Consider the following 17,719-nt stretch of genomic DNA (forward strand, 5'->3'; position numbering starts at 1 on the left):
GAAAAATCAGTTCCTTCTAGAAAGTTACATAGTCATAAAGCACGTTTTTTTAATTAGATAAGTTTTTAATTCATATATTTATTTATGTCTCGGGGATATAAAAACGAAGCCCACAAAGTGGTTGCTAATCAGCCTTATCTTGACGATATAATCAGGTGGAATTTATCTATGATTTAGCCTAGGTGAAATTTAGCTTTGATCTGCCTCTATAGTCATATGATTGGCTAATTTCTTTAACGTTTTTTAGTTAGATTGTTTGATATGCATGTTTTAGTACCCCATACTTCACAATTAGAGTCGAGTTCAATCTTAAGGGCCGCTGGACCTGGTCACTTGGTGACAGCAAAATGTTAACCATGTAACTTCAAATAAAAGTTTGAATCGAGATTGATATGAGACCCGTCATCATAAGGTTTACTGGATATTTTTATTACATATAACCATCCATCAGTACACGAAAACGTGGTATTCTTTCCTGCAAGACTCACACAAGAAAAACAAACCATACAAAACAGACACCACTGCATATACAAAACAAACCATCATTTCATTTTACCCTTCATTTCATCACATGTATCCTCATCATGATTCGTATCCTCATCTATTACAGTTTCCTTAACCTCAGTGGTCTAACATTGTATTTTCCCAGCAGCTGCTTCAGACCTTCTGGATTTTCCTCTGTTCCACTGAAAATGATAAGGCAACCAAAAAAAAATCTTTAAATAGTGTCTAAATGTACGTAGTTTAGGTAGATAAACAAATCGTATCACCAGAAGGAAATGGTTTCTCAATACGGATTTCAGTATAGATTTAAAACATAAAAAAGCCACTTCATGATATATAGCAAAGTCTAACCTCAATTTCACCATGAATTTCTTTACATTTTTAAGATACTGCGGTTGCAATGCCAGCGCCTTCGGGGTAATTGTTTCAACATCAACATTGTTTGAGGAAGTCTGGCCACTATGCATATTTCTTTTACCCTTCTTCCCATTTCTTTTACCATTCCCTTTCTTGTCTTTCACATCCAGAGCGTTACCACCACCATCGCCAATTTCCTTTACATATTTGTTCACCTGATGAGCCTCAGTTGTGTTGCTGCTCTCTGACACGGTATTCATCACATTCCGGTTAGCTTCTGAAGAAGCGTTAGAAGCCAGAGACAACGGATCCTCGGGAATTGGCCCACTAGGGGAAGTACTTTTGACACCAGGCATGGTTTTCTTACCGAGCAATAAGTTCATTATCTCCTCCTTAGATTCTCTAAGATCTACAAATATAGCACAAGGAGCATCAATTTTTGGCTTCTTGTCTCTTGAACTAACAACCACGAGAGGATCCTCTATGGTTAGAAAAGCTTCTGCAACCACATCTGAAGATGCGTTCCAATAACAATATCCTTTTTCCTCCCTGGCCTTTAGAAAACAATTCTTAAACTTTTGTGGAAGCAGTTGAAACATATCACTCTCCAGCAGCATATTACCAGGGATTTCCCAATCTGCTGCTTGCAGATGAAATAAAATTGTTATCATATTCAGCTTCAAAGCTAAGATGGGGTGGTAATAAGTGGGGTCAATCTCTGTTCTTTGCATCCAAAATGCTGTAATTTCACTTCTGAAAAGTTTTATGAGTATTGTATATAAATAAACAGTATAGTCGGCAATACCCTCAGGAATGCGATTGGACGCTGATAAATGTGCATATGGAGTAGCAGCCGAGGGAAATTGTTTAAGCCATCCAACAAGAGAAGACCTTGTCGTTAAAAAAACCCCTGGAGAGAGAAATGTGTGGAAAATAATATTGTCCAAGAAATACACAATACTGTGAATAGATATGTAGCCAGGAGCAGGACGCCTCCAGTCGCCTTTACGAGTATCATCCATAACATATGCGAGAATCTTCTCAACAAATGACTTCCATGCGGATAATGGTTGCCCCTTCACAACCATATGATCGCTTCCTAGCTGCTTTCCATAAGAGAGACATATCATCATTATCCTCCCAATTTTCCAATCGGTGATGTCACTCTTGGTGTTAAAACTTTGAAGAATAATCTCATCGAGCAATTTGAGTGATAGATCAGTCTCACTCAAGGAAACCATGTTCTCAGAGACTGATCTTCGCCAGTCTAACGGAAACACAAGATCAAAGTATTTTGCAGAGATATCAAGGAAACTTTGCAGCTTCTTTTTGTCAGGTGAAGTAAGGGTAAGACACTGGCAGTCTGAAAGAAACTTGGAAACCTCAAAAATGTGTACGAGGGACGTGCTTTGATGAAATGGTGAACCATTTGACTTTGACTTATCTACCTTCTAGCTTTAAAAGTACTTTCATACCCACAGAAAGTAATTCTGACTGCCAATAAGACCTAATAGCAAACGCCAACTGCTTTATATTCATACATAGAAGCTTCCCTCTCTTATGAAGACCCTTCTTACCCGCGGATTTTATCCACTCACTATCCTTGTTGATTAACAGGTAAAACATGTTTCCATTTACACACTGTTTTCTCACTCCAAAAAAACTTGTACTAAATTCAGCAAGTGCCTCGTGTTCATTTGGCTCTTCATTTTCAAGATATTCGATGCTCTGAAAGATGTTCATGACATTCTGCTTCCACTGGTTCCAATAAAAAACTAGAGTTCTAACAGAAACACAGCTTTCAAAGATTTTGTTTTCACAATACTGGGTAATATCAGAAGGTAATTCATCCTCCCAAAAGTACTTCGAGAAATTTATTAGAAAATGAGAATCCAAGATTTTCCTTATGGATAAGATTGCTCCTCTTAGACTCTTATGTTTCTGAGAAGTGAGTAAAACATTCTTGAGCTCGGGCAAACTACTGTGCTGGTCAGAGAGTACCTCAAGTTCGTTACAAACAAAATCATAGAAATGATCAGAGGTCATTTTTGCAAGCGACCTTGCTTTCTCACAAAGATCTTCCTTCTTACTAAACTGCTTCAATGGCCAACCTCTACCTCCATTTCCCCATAACGAGCTAAAAAACATATACCAAAGTAAGAGAACTGCAGCCTCCCTGCAATGTCCAGCTTTCTCCAAAAGATCAGCCTCTTTTTGAACATAACCCAAAGACCTAGCCAGCTCAACAGCATCAAGAAAATGGCCTGATTCTTCTTCTAAAAATAAGAGGTCATCAAGGCAGCCTAAAGACCTCAAGAATACACGCTTAGAGTCCATAGAGCAAAAAGCTCTGACAAATTTCATCATGGATTTAATATCTTTATGTTCATGGCAGTCAAGAGCACAACTCTCCAAAAATCTTTGCTCAGTTTCTTCTATTTCTTTAGTTCTAAAATTTAAGTGCTCTTTCCAGTACTCTATATACTGCAAACCCTTGTCATAAAGTTTCCCTTTTTTGCAAACTGACAAACAATTGGAGACCTGATCTCCTTTGGCATAAGCTTCGGCGGCATCGCTATAGCATCCTGCTAGAGTAAAACACTCTGCTGCTCTACTAATATTTCGGCACTTAAATAAGTAAGCTTTTCCTACACGTATAAAAGCATTCAAATGATATTTAAATTCAAATATTAATAAAACCAAGCCAAGCGGTTAACCTACAGGTGATCATTAAAAATCGATTGTTTGGGTCGAACTTATATTTGGGGTAGTCTTAGGAGTAGATATAGATATGGTGTAATAATTAACTGTTAAAAAAAAAATAATAATAAAAAAGTGTCAGCCAAAAGGTTTAGCTAAACCTCCAGGTGGTCTTTATAAATCGATTGTTTGGGCTGAACCTATATTTGGGGCAGTCTTAGGAGTAGATATAGATATGGTGTAATATTTAGCTGTTCAAAAAATAAAAAGTGTCAGCCAAAAGGTTTAGCTAAATTCGCAAACTCTATTTTAAATGCATACAACCTAGTAAATGTGCAAGATGCTTTTTCACAGATCAAGTGGTCATTTAAAAAAAAAAAAGAAGAAGAAGTTACCAGCTTTTTCATACTCCTCCAAATCACAATAACATGAAGCGGCAGACTCGAATTTCCCAATTGACTCGAACAGTTCCACTGATTCTCTGAGAGAGCCCAAATAAGCTTCGGGATTCTTTCCCCTCATTTGATCAGCAGATATTCTGAGACCAGAAGCCTTCATCAGAATCAGATCATCAAGTTGCTCTACCTCTTTCTTTGTACTTAAAACAGTCATATTCAAGCATTCATCAGAATCAGCATCAAACAAACAATGGCGATTTCTTGCATCAACAACTAGTTCTTTCCATACAGATTCACTGTTAGTCAGGGTTCTTTCGTTTCCCAAAATCCATAGACAATGTCTGGAAAAAATTGAAGACAAAGCATACACAATGTCAGAAATAATTTTTTAACAGAAAGCAATGTGTAGACACTGAGGATTTCTTGCATCATATATATATATATATTCCATACCTTGCTCTGGTGAGGGCAAAATTAGTCCTTTGTGGACTAGACATGAATTCAACAGACCCACGGCTATTAGATATGACTGTCGATAAAATAATAACATCTGCTTCTCCACCGTGAAACTCGTCAATCGATATTACCTTTACTGAAAAACCATCAAGTTTCTCATAGTTGTGAGCAAGTTTTTCTTGAATTGTAGCTACTTGGGCAGCATAAGGAGATACAACACCTATAGTAAGCTTCTTCTTCAAGTCTTTCCATGCTATAAATGTCAAAGAAGAGAGATTATATGTATACTGAGATACATCCAACTGAAAAAGGTATATCTAATTTTTAATGATATGAAAATGTAACTTATGCTTCTAGTGTTACAGCAATATCACTCTGCCTTTGTATGTTCTGGTATAAAAATATGACCGATATGCGTACCTTTAAAGAGATTTTTTACAATCTTAATCACAATAGCCACCTCAACCATATTTCTTTTGCTCTGCCCATCATCATCCTTTTCTTCCCTTCCTCCAACAATATTTATAAATGAATATGAACCAAACATTGGTCCCGAAAGATATTGCTTTTCAAAACTTTCACATAACACATTTTCTGCATCAAGGATCTGATTTTGATAGAACCTCCAATTAGGGAAGAAACTAATGGAAGGATGCATTCGATACTGAACGTTTAGTAGGTGCCGAGAATGGCCTACAGAACTCAGTCTGTCAAATAGGCTCCGTCCAAAGCCAGATTCAAAACATACCTGTCCACAACCATTCAATAAGATTACACGAAGAAGACAAACTATAACAATAGTTGGTAGAAAATCGTTAAAGACATACATTGCTTGTAACCATTGCAGGTAACTGCCACTCATCTCCAACGAGAATAGCATGCTTAATCCCAGGAAGCTGAAGAGGAATAGTGGACTCAGCCTCTTTTAACTGTGCAGCATCATCTATCACCAAAATGTTCAAAGGCTTCATTGGAACCATATGCAACTTGTAAGAACTTGATGTTGTGCAAAATATGAGAGAAGCTTTTTCGAAACAGAACTCCACTATTACATGTCTTTTTACAACATCTGGAAGACCTAGTACTTCAAGAGATATCTGCAAACCTCGTAAAGTTGATATTAACTTGGCTCTAACAGAATTAATCAACGACATATTCTCCAACTCATCAGGCAACGGTTTAGATGAGAAAAGGTGCTCAAGTTCTTTTGAAACCAATTTCTCCCCGAACAACAACGATTCAAATGAACTTAAGTTATCCAAAAGATGTATCAGACTATGAAAATTGTATTTTTTCATGAAACTTCTTGGGACATGAGTCAATAATGTAAATATGCATCTTCTTAGTGGCATTACAGAAGAACCAAATCGATCTTGCATAAACTCAAGGAATGATTTGACTTGCAACTTGTTCGTTTTACTTTCAAGTTCATTTGCAAGTTGGTTTTCCTTGAACAACTCAGTTTCTAGAAAGATGTAATACTGAGATACACAATTTTCAAGTAAATCATTCATAGACCTCATGCAATGCTTCCAACCAGTCAAAGACCCGAGGCACTCTGTAAGCCTTTCGACCCGATGCTCCAAATATATGTCTTCCATCTCTGCATCAACTTTTAACAGTTCCTTGTTGCCAAACAAAAGGATGTCTCCGAAAGAACAAAATGAATCACCATTAGCAGTTTTAGTTTTAGATGATTCCTTAACCAAACTTAGCATTCGTGAAGCTAGTTGTAACAGAGCAATGTTTGTTGGTGCACAAGTAAGAGTCCTATGGTTCATTTGCAAGAGAACATATAGCAAAACACTAAGTGTTGTTGTTTTTCCTGTACCGGGTGGTCCCCATATTTGTTCCACATATGAATTGTGACAACATTCCGTTTTAACAAGGGACGCCATAACTGCTGCTCTTTGTGACTCGTTCAGCTTATTCAACGGATTTCTATCTAGAGAACATACACTATCGAAATCAAAAGAACATGTATCGCAATTCTCCTTAACCTGTAGACAACATATAAATATATAAATAATGATATTATCACTTTACGAAGCAAATATTTGCACTGAACAACTTACCATAGAATTAGGATCAAGAACCGCTTTAATGATATTCAGATTTCCATTCATGTGCAATGAATCCCAAATCCTTGTCTGGATTTTAATATTTTTTAAGAAAACGACAAACATCCCATCTTGGAACTTAACAGGTTGTGAGGCTTTAACTGTAAATCGTGCTGGTGTAGCTTCAAAATCGTTTTCATTATCATTTTCTTTGATTTTGCTAACTAACGAAAAAGCCCATGTTCTTCCCATGCGTTGCAAATCAAAAACAGACTCTGCTTTTCCATCCATGAAAATGAGAAGATCACCAGGTAATGTCTGGTAAGGCAGCTTGCCACGTTCAAAAGATGTGTTTCTCCAGGGACCAACTTTAACATCATACACAGCTTCTCCGTCGCCTCTGGCCTCGTGAATAGCGAGAATGTGAGCAGATGGATATCTATGCATGATTTCCATACAGCAAGCGAGTTCAGCACGTGTTTCCTCAAGCAAAGGATAAACAAAAGACCTGAAATACCGTTGTTCCGAATCAAAAGTAAGGGGGATCTTGTCCACCTGCCAATCATCAGAAAGTGTCATTCTACTGGAGATAAAGTAGTGATAAAGCGTATACAATTTGATGATACAAACACACACTAGATACTGTGTATGTACTAGCTACTCTAAAACAGAATTATGGTTTCCACATACTCATCAAAAACATCCCCGTCCAAATTATATAAAGCAGCAATGTTGACTTTGAGGTCAAAAACAGTTAATACTTTGCACCAAAAATATTTAAAACAACAGAATTAAGACCTGTCCCTTTACAAAGTTATTTTGCTATACATGTTTAGTCCTCCACACCCTTGCGGCCTTGCCTCTATATCTCACCAACAGAATTGAACTTGTTGATTCATTTGTGTACTAATATCAACTCAGCAACAACGAAATTTACCAATACCACAAAATTGAATTGTCCATCGAATAACCCACATTGGTATTGCGTTTTAGAACAAAAGTAAACGAGTATGTAAGTTGTGTTTCTCGCTCAAACTCAATATTAAATAAATGCCCCAAAACACACACACACACACATATAGTAAAACTAAAAGAGATTTGAGTAAACCTCACAAATTCAAAACAAAAACTGCAAATCAAATTTTGCACTAACAAAATTAGCTACAATGATTACCCTGTTCTATAATCTCTTTCTTTCATTTCCCCCCAAATAATTAAACACACAATATTTACAACAAAATTTTGTACTAAGCACTAACTAATAAGCTACGACTATATTTTTGTTTTTATGAATGGCAAATTTGGGCTTGGCGGCGCCTCTTCATATACCCAACTCCGAAAAATATAGTTATGGTCATGTCTTATTCTTCTATCATTTTCCACATATATTTACAACAAAATATTCATAACACAAACCTTATGAAAATAAGTAAATAATAATAACCCCAACAAAAACCTTATAAAAGATTAATGGGACAAAAATAAACCCAACAAATAACCCACAAACTATAAACATGTACGGAAAACCTCCATTATTTATATATGAAAAAAAAAAAAAAAAAAGAGAAGAAGAAGAGGAGATGATAATCTCACACACATACCTGGGATTTGTAAAGATCTTGGTTGAGAATGTCATCAAGAGACCATGAAAATATTATATCTAAAAACTCTTCTTTTTTCTTCTTAACCTTATTTACTGCTTCTTCAGCTTCCGTCATCATCATATATTATTTTATTTATTATTTCAGCAAAATGTATGTAAGTAAGAAAAATGGGGATTTCTTTTCTTTTGTTTTATGAGATGAAAAAACTTTTTAAAAAAACAAATTTTCAAGGGTTTTGTTTTGTTTTCAGAGAAAAAGTTGATGGAAAACAGTAGTGAGAGAGTGAGAAAGAGGGAGCTGACAGTATCATATGAGTAGGCAACACGCTATACATACACGCTATAACTAGAAAATTTATGTTAATAAATTAATTTTTTTAATTGTATATAGATTCTATTTTTTTATTAGACTTATTGTTACACTTTAACTCTTGGCTTATTAGACAAAAAAGACATTATAATCTTATTTGATTGATTGTTTCTCATTAATAAATTGTCTCTTTTTTTCCCCTCAATTCTTCAACTTCTATTACTAATAATTACAAGGTTATTTGTCGTCATCCACTATGCTTACAAGTTTCGATTTTGATGTGATTCTAAAAATTTAAGGTAAATCCAAAATTCTAATTAAACATAAATTATATCTATCATTACTATTTATTATAATTTATCTTATAATCGATTTATTTTAACCACAATTTATTTCATACTCACGAATCATGTATAAGGCATATTCGAGTTTCTTTATGATAAAATTTATATAGCTACCGTATATCGTACGAGTATTAAAACTAGTTAATAGGAATAAAAGAAATACGTTTTTAGGTCCAAAATCGAGCCTTAACAATAGAATAAACGTTCATTACATATTTATATAAAACTTGTATAAAATGGAAGACAAAATTATACGGATGGCACATTTTACTAGTTTTATTATTACTAGAAATTTACCTGATAGTTCTTAGAATATTTAAGTTTTAATTTTAACTCGATTTATAATTTTAAAAATAATTTTTAAAAGTTTTGTTATCGGCTAAGTATGACGACAACCAATTTCATTGATTATTCAGTGGTGCAGTGGTTGTATAATAAAAAAAAGTTTTCGGTTATTTTCAAAAATTATATTTTTGAAAATCCGAAAACCCATGTATCCATTCTTGTATATATTTTTGCTTACACCAAAATTTCAACTCAAGATCTTAAAACAAGTTCCATCATATACCAATCCTATTGATGATTGATTTATTAAGAAGTCATTGTTAATTATTTGTTAATATAAGTTGTTCTATTAACTTTGGATTAAAATTTTTTGTTAGTAATATATTATTTAGCAAAGCTGTTTAATGAAAGTTAGCTAAGTAAATTGGGTTATAAAATAAAACAGTTTAAAATAAAAAGCTTTTTAGTTAAAATGATTAAAAAACGGTTAAAAGACATAGTCAGGTATATAAATTTGTCAAGAAAATTCTAAATTGTGTCTTTCCATCAGCCCCTATAACTATTAAGGGAAAAAAAAATGCTAAGAAGCGATAACACAAATTAAGAAAACAAATATATAAAAGTCGAGTTACTTGTTCTTTCGGAGTAATGACATTAAATATCATCAATAAAATTCTCTTAAATTTTTTAACTATAACAAAAATAATAAGTTGTATAGATAACTGTATACTAGCACGGTATCTGCGTAATGCGATGGTGGTTGTGACAATGACGATGTGATGGCGAGGGCAATTGTTGGTGGTGGAGGTAGAGATATCGAGTGGTGTAAATAATTGATGTAAAAGTAATTAATTTAATGAAAGTATATTAAAAGATAAAAGATTGATTAAGTAATTTAACTATTAATGTTGAAGGGTAATATAAGTAAAAATATTTTAAAGGATGTTATGTGATATATGATACATTTTCAACATTTCTAAAAATAAAATGACATTTTTTTCATAATATCGTATAAATATTTGATACTTTAACCATCCATAATGACAAGCTATAAAAAAAATGGTGTAGTATCTTACTTTCATCAAAAAAGCAAAAAGGAACCCTTAACATTTTCCCAAAAAAGAACCACATTTGTACCATATATTTTTATTAATATATTATTTTGTATAACTTAAATAGTAAGAAGTATAAAAATGATATACATAAAATTGATAGATTAATTAAAAGTTATAGTACCATTATCAATTTTTTTTCCAATTTATTATCTATACTCTATATATAAAGCATATTAATTATCTTTCATCTCTATATATTTTAAGATTTTCAATTTTAAGTTAAGACACAATATTAGTCATTTATCTTTAGCATGATAGATTAAGGTCATCGATTCTCATTTTGTAGAGAGACAATATGATCATTTGACACACTTTTAAAATATAACAAAAGAACAACATGGTCAAGAACATGACAAATGGTCCCTTCACATTTTTGGTTCATTCAATGACAATATGTTCCTACCAAGAAATGACAGTATGGTCTCTTCATATTTCGCTCTCTCTTATTCATTTTTCTTTATCTCCTGGATTTCAAGAACTCGGCAGAATTGAACACTCTCGAGAGTTAATCGCACATCTCAAATCCAAAGTCAAGAATATGAGTAAAAACATGAACTATCGTCTCCCTCACTATGTATAGGTAATTTTCTTGTTAAACTAAATAATGCTTGTATGCTGTCCAACTATCTTATTTGAAAGAGAGAATCGACTTAATGTTGGCAAACTATTAAAAGAAAGGGTGGTGACGTGAGTACCAGGAAGCTAATTTACTTATATCCATCTTAGCACCATTTTAAGTAACTATGGTCATTCACCAACAAAATGTCATTCACATAATCACATGCTCCTCTCGAACATCATGACTCAGAACAAATAAGAGATGTTTTTCATCTAACTTGGTAGTTGTTCATCTTAAAGAATCTAACAATTTCTAGTATCGAAATTATAACGTTAAAATATCGGTATGTGAATACACGGGCCGGCTCGACTATTTATTGGGGTCAAGCATGGGTTTTAGGCCCCCAAAAACAAAAGGTCCCCAATTTTGTAGCTATCTGTTTGTATACATCAAAATTTCCAGGCAGCTATAAAAATACTCGAGTAAATTGAAGAAAAAGAAGAGGGAATAGGGTAAGTCAAACGCCTCATATCTCGAAGTCTTCATCTCCTTGAAAACTGAAAAACATATGAGAAGAATAAAAAGCTTATTACCTAATTATTTTGGTAAAGGAAACACATTTATTCCTTTGTCTTGCAACTCCCTCTCCTTCGTATTTCGTAAGTTTTTTTTTTATGTTTTAAAACACAATTTCAGTATATTATATATTAGTTCTAACTAAATAAGGGTGAAAGTAGATTTTTAGGAATGTTACATGTTGTTCATCTCCTTGAAAACCGATAAAGGAGAAGGATTTTTATTAATCTTATTTTAATTCTGGTGATGATGAGACATATACACAACTAAGGTTTATAAATTTGGGTCTTTTGTTATCATCATAATAGTTTGACCAGCAAAAATTAGGATTATGTGATAACTAGTTTATTAATGTTAAGGGTTTTAAAACTGGCAGTGATACGCTTAATAATGTTAGATTGTTAGACTTGCTAAATGTTGTAATTATTGAGCCGAGTGTGATTGTCAAAACGAGTCAACAAAACAGGGTACAACTTGGGTAAAGAAGACAATTACATGCTAACTTTTTATCAACCCTGAATATTGTTTCTTTAAACGGCAAGTTAAAACCAGAAGCAACCCAGTAGCAGCTCAACATCAGGTGACATCAAGTGACTAGCAGCAGCAACATCAATAGACAGCAGGTACACTTTTTTTGTGTTAATAAAATAGGCCCCCACATTTGATGTCGTTTAAGGCTACCAAAAACCTTGAGCCGACACTGTGTGAATATACACATCAACAATCTTGGTGTATAAAACACATCTCAAATATAAAGTAAAAAACTGAAAGTTTTTTGAAAACCTGTTGATATCCTTAAGATTTTCTAAGCCCCAACTAAAATTGCACTATTACCCGTTATAACAGCTTAATTCATTGAAGCATAAGTGCATAACCCGTTCAAATGTTTTTTCGGTAAGCATGTTGGTTACACTCTAAGTTAAGGGTGTTAGAAGATTAGAAACTGTCAAAACGGTTAATGAAAAAAAATGAGAAATTATTTGATATGCTAGTAGTAATATATACATGTTCAAAAAAAAATAGTAATATATGCAGTAGATAATTTACTATTCCAGTTGATTTTTTAATGAGACCAATTTTGACTACAACGTTGACCAAATTTACTATGCAATTTCAAGTCTTGGGTAATACTAAAGAATTACATTAAATGAGCCTGGTACTCGCGCGTTGCGACGGATATTATAGACGACGGTGGCTGATGATGGACGAAGGCGGTGGTTATTCACGAAAATAAATAAATAAATAAATATATAACCCAGTTATTATCTCGACAGCTCTATAACACTTAGGTGGATCAACCCATTTAAAAAAAACCACAATTCATTACCTTGTTGGAACAGACATTAAACTTTCTACCTGGGTTCAGAGGAGTCCATGATGTTCGAAGTATAAGTGGATTTCTACACGAACAATAAAGCATGTTGATCGATTGAGTGGGTGTTTGTAGACCAGGGAGGAAGAAGAAAGAGAAATTAGGGTTTTTAATTTTTGATTTGATTTGATTGAGTGGGTGTTTGTAGATCAAGCATGTTGATTGATTAAATATGGTGGTTGTGAAAGTTTTTTGAACAAAAATACCCTCTTCAAACGGAGATTTTGGACGGAAGTTTGTGCCAGGGGCTTCTGGCAATGAAAACGAAAAAGACAAGGACCCGTAGCAACGAAAAAAAAGCACATGGGACAAACGCTAATGTGACAAACCACATGGACCATTTGTGACATTCTCTACTTTTATTGACGTTAGAAAAAAAGTATTTACTTTTCACAATTAGAGTCGAGTACTATCTAAAATAACAGTTTACTGAACTTCTATACATATAAGTATATAACAATCTAAAATAACAGTTGAGACTAAAATGTTAGATTGTTAACCATGTAACTTCAAATAACAGTTTATATGGATCCTTGATTTTTCTAACAGAGTAGTTCTGAAAATGACTCGAGATTGATATCGGAACCACCGTCACAAGTAGTTTACTGAACTTCTATACATATAAGCATCTATCAGTGCACGAACAAACGTGTTATTATTTCCTGCAAGACGTACACAATGAAAAACCAGCCATACAAAGCAGACTGCCTATTTAACAAATTGCCATCATTTCTTTTTACCCTTCTTTCCTTTCCCTTTCTTGGTTTTCTGCGCATTTTGGTCTCCTGTTTGTGTTTCTTTAACCTCAGTGGTGGTGATGCTGCTCCCTGAAACTGCCATTTGCCCACCCTTTGATTCCTGAGTCGTGGGATCTAGCTTTATCAAACCATTTTCCAGCAGCTTCTCCAGGATCAGTTGCAGATACTCCTCTTTTATGCTGAAAAGGATCAAGACAACCAAAAAACAAAAGAATTTAAATAGTTCCTAAACGTATATAGTTTAGGAAATTAAACACATCACATCACCCTAAGGTAATGTTTCTCAATAAGGACTTCAGTTTAGATTAGTTTTAAGACATACTAAGCTACTTCATGATATATAGCAAAGCCTAACCTCATTTTAGCATCACAACGAAGCACCTCGCACAACTTCAAGTTTACATGTTTCGTTTTACTTTCCTTTGCATGCAATTTAAAATCCTCAATACAAGCCTCCACTCCTTGCAAATTCATTTCGGATTTTTTCTGAAAACAGAACGTAATATACTGATATCAAAAGCTATCAAAGAAAAGAACCATTGATGATATATAGAGCTACAAACACCGTAATGTACTTACTTTTATCAAGGCTATAGCAGATGATGAACTTAATGACTCTCCTTTGTTCTCATTTACAAATTCAGCTATGGTTTTAAGATAAGCCGGTAGCAATTCGGGTGCCATCATGGTAAGTGGATGAAGATCACCACCATGTGTATTTCTTTTACCCTTCTTCCCATTTCTTTTACCTTTCCCTTTCTTGTTTTTCACATCCTGAGTGCAACCAACACCATCACTACGTTCATCGTCTATTTCCTTCAAATGATTCCTCAACTGATGAGCCTCAGTTGTGTTGCTACTCTCTAATACATAATTCATCACGTTCAGGTTAGCTTCTGATGAAGTGTTAGAAGCCGGAGACAACAAATACTCGGGAATTGGCCCACTAGGTAAAGGAAATTCGACACCAAAGTTCTGAGGAAGTTGATACTCAGGAGGCATGGTTTTCTTAGCGAGCACTATGTTCAGTATCTCCTCTTTAGATTTTGTAAAATCCACAAATATAGCACAAGTATCATCCGTCCGAATCTCACCTTTTGAACTAACAATCACGAGAGGATCCTCAACATATAGAAAAGCTTGTGCAACCGCATCTACAGATAAGTTCAAATCATGATCCTTCCTGGTCCTTAGAAGACAATATACAAACTTCGGTGGAAGCAAATGAGCAATATTCTTACTCCCAAGCAGCATGAAAAAGAGAAGTCCAGAATTATAATTTGCTTGCAGGTCAAATAAACTTGTTAACATCACCAGCTTCAAAGCTAAAATTGGATGGTAATAAGTGGGATCAATCTTTGATTTTTGAATCCAAGATAATGTACAGTCTTTACTCAAAAGAATTTGTTGAACTAAATCAAAAATAAAGCTTACAAAATCCTCTTGCATCTTATTCACCGCTGATAAATCTTTACTTAGAGTAGCAGTTGAGGGAAATTGTTCAAGCCATCCAACAAGAGAAGATCTTGTCGTCAGAAAAATCTCGGAAGAGATAAACGCATGGAAAATAATACTGTCCAAGAAATAAACAATGCTGTGAATAGATATGGAGCCACTGTGAATATATATGGGGCCAGGACGCCTCCACTCGCCTTCAAGAGTATCTTCCAAAACAGACTGGAGTTGTAGAGCAACATGGGCATGTTTCAAGCGACCAGACAAATATTTCACAACAAATGACTTCCATGCGGGAAACGACTGAAGCCCCTTCACAATCATATGATCGATTCCTAGCTGTTTTCCATAAGTAAGACATATCATCATTACCCTCCCGATTGTCCAATAGGTGATGTCACCCTTGGTGTCAAAACTTTGAAGGATAATATCAACAAGCAAGTTCGCTGAAAGATCAGTCTCTCTTAGAGAAATCAATTCCTTGGATACTGATTTCCGCCAGTCTAATGGAAACACAAGATCAAAATAAGTTGCAGAGATCCCAGAGAATATATGAAGTTTCTTTCTACAAGGAGAAGTGAGGCTAAGATGTTGGCAATTCAAAAGAAACTTGGAAAGTTCAAACATGTGTAGGAGACATGTGCTTTGATGAAATGTTGAACCATTTATCTTTGACTTACGGAGTGTAACAAGAGTTTCAAGTACCCTTATACCCACAGAAACTAATTCTGACTGCCAATAAGACCGGATAACAAAAACCAACTGTCTGATGTCTATAGTTAGATGCTTCCCGTAGCTGTGAAGCCCATTCTCACCATTGGTTCGTACCCAATCAGCATCCTTGTTGACTAACAAGTAAACCATCTTGCCTTCCACACACTGTTTCCTCACCCCAAAATAGTTCAAACTGAACTCAATTTGATCTTTGTGTATATTTAATTCCTCGTTTTCAAGACTTCCAAGACTTTGGAATATATCCACAACATTCTGCTTATACATATTCCAATAAAAAACCAGAGTTCTAACAGAAACTCGGTTCTCAGAAATCTTCTCATCACAGTGCTTGTTAATATCAATAGGTAGTTCATCTTCCCAGTCGAAACTTGAAGAATTCAAATGCAAATGAGAGTCCATGATCTTTCTAAGCGCCAAGATTTCTCCCCTAAGACTATTATTGTTCTGGGAATTGTGTAAATGCTTGTACATCTCTGTCAAGTTACTGTGTCGATCAGAAAGCACTTCAATTTCATTACATGTAAAATCATAAAAAGAATCTGAGTCCATTTTAGCAAGTGACTTTGCTTTTCTACAAAGTTCTTCCTTCTGCGAGAACTGCGTTAACGGCCAACCTCTGTTTCCATCACCCCATAACGAGCCAAAAAACATATACCAAAGTAACAATAACGTTGCTTCCTTAAACTGTCCAGCCTTCTCAAAGAGATCAGCCTCTTTTATAACATCTCCCCTCGACCTCGCTAGTTCAACAGCATCAAGAAAAAGACCCGTTTCTTCTTCCAGCAACAAAAGGTCATCAAGACAGCCTAAGGACCTTAAGAACCCACGCTTCGACTCCATAGAACAAAAAGCTTTAACAAATTTCATCATGGATTTGGGATCATTCTGTTCATGGTAATCAAAAGCACAACTCTCCAAGAATTCTTGCTCAATTTGTTCTAGTTCTTTACTTTTAACATCCACATGCTCTTTCCAGTATTCTATATATTGCATGCCTTTATCAAATAGTTTTCCTTTCTTGCAAGCTGACAGACAATTGTAGAACTGATCTCCTTTAGCATAGGCTTCAGCTGCATCGCTATAGCATCCTGCCAAAGTGAAACACTCTGCTGCTGCATCAATTTTTCCACAATTGTACATATAAATTTTTCCTGCAGAAACAAAAGAGTTCACCTGATCTTTGTAAGAACAAAATTTAGAGGTGGCACCTATAAATGTATTCATTTGGGTTGTATTTTATCTTAAAGGGTCATTTGAAAACGTTTAACTACAGCAAGAATGGGGTCAAATGGGTTGAAAGTCATGCAAAGTCTATTTTAAGTACACAAGATGGTGGGTTATGTTGGGATTTATTACCAGTACACAAAATAGAACCAATTCGACCTGATCTATCTTAGAACTTCTATTCAAACAAACAGTTATGTTGGGAAATAAAGAAGTTACCGGCTCTTTCATACTCCCCGAGATCACAATAACAAGAAGCAGCAGACTCGAATTTCTCAATCGACTCAAACATTCCCGCTGCTTCTCTAAGAAAACCTAGATAAGCTTCAGGATTTGTTACCCGCATTTGATCAGCAGATGCTCTGAGACCAGAAGCCTTTGCCAATTTCTCCCACACAGTCTTACCAGCTCTTTCAAAGCACATAGTTGCCATCACATAATTGTTTTCATAAAAAAGCTGAAAACATCAAGAAAGCATGTGAGAGAAGTTGATAAAAAGACACAAAAAGTAGCGATAAGATATCTATACTAACCTTTTTACCACGCTCCCACCACTCCTGAGGGCTGCTTGACACCTGCATAGCTTGTGCCACCGACGAATCCAGCTTTCTTATCTGAACGAGGCCCTTTCTTTTCCAGTAATCAAACATTGGCTTGGAGAGCTCCTCTTTGTTCTCACATATCCACAGTCTTTGCCTCGTCCGAGTTATAGCCACATATAAATGTTTTAATTCAGAGCACAAGACATTATGTCTTGACTCACTGAACGTAGGGAAAGATTGAGGAAGTTTCTCATCAAGCCAGTCTCGTTCCTTCATGTATCCATATATTACTCTCCACTGATTTTTCAAAGGGGATGTCCCAAAAAAGTTGTAGAGCAAGACATCCTAAAAATCACGAAAAATATT

General features: G+C 34.9%; 1 protein-coding gene across 1 annotated transcript; it reads right to left on the bottom strand.

The window, feature by feature from the left end:
• Positions 1-14,253: 14,253 nt before the first annotated feature.
• LOC122591703 lies at positions 14,254-17,629 on the bottom strand. The gene is made up of 4 exons (XM_043763953.1): positions 17,345-17,629; positions 17,031-17,268; positions 14,329-16,738; positions 14,254-14,260 (listed from the first exon to the last, which is right to left on the bottom strand). The coding sequence occupies exons 1-4, from the start codon at positions 17,627-17,629 to the stop codon at positions 14,254-14,256; spliced, it is 2,940 nt and encodes a 979-aa protein (XP_043619888.1).
• Between the last annotated feature and the right edge of the window lie 90 nt (positions 17,630-17,719).

The sequence above is a fragment of the Erigeron canadensis genome, chromosome 1 (assembly GCF_010389155.1).
Source record: "Erigeron canadensis isolate Cc75 chromosome 1, C_canadensis_v1, whole genome shotgun sequence".
NCBI classification, from domain to species: Eukaryota; Viridiplantae; Streptophyta; class Magnoliopsida; order Asterales; family Asteraceae; genus Erigeron; species Erigeron canadensis.

What these genes read in the sequence shown, in the direction of transcription:
- LOC122591703 (XM_043763953.1), bottom strand. Translation starts at nt 17,629, where the DNA reads ATGAAGGAACGAGACTGGCTTGATGAGAAACTTCCTCAATCTTTCCCT. An exon ending in GGTGGGAGCGTGGTAAAAAG is followed by an intron (nt 17,269 to 17,344) that starts GTTAGTATAGAT and finishes TGATGTTTTCAG; the next exon opens with CTTTTTTATGAAAACAATTA. An exon ending in CGGGGAGTATGAAAGAGCCG is followed by an intron (nt 16,739 to 17,030) that starts GTAACTTCTTTA and finishes TTGTTTCTGCAG; the next exon opens with GAAAAATTTATATGTACAAT.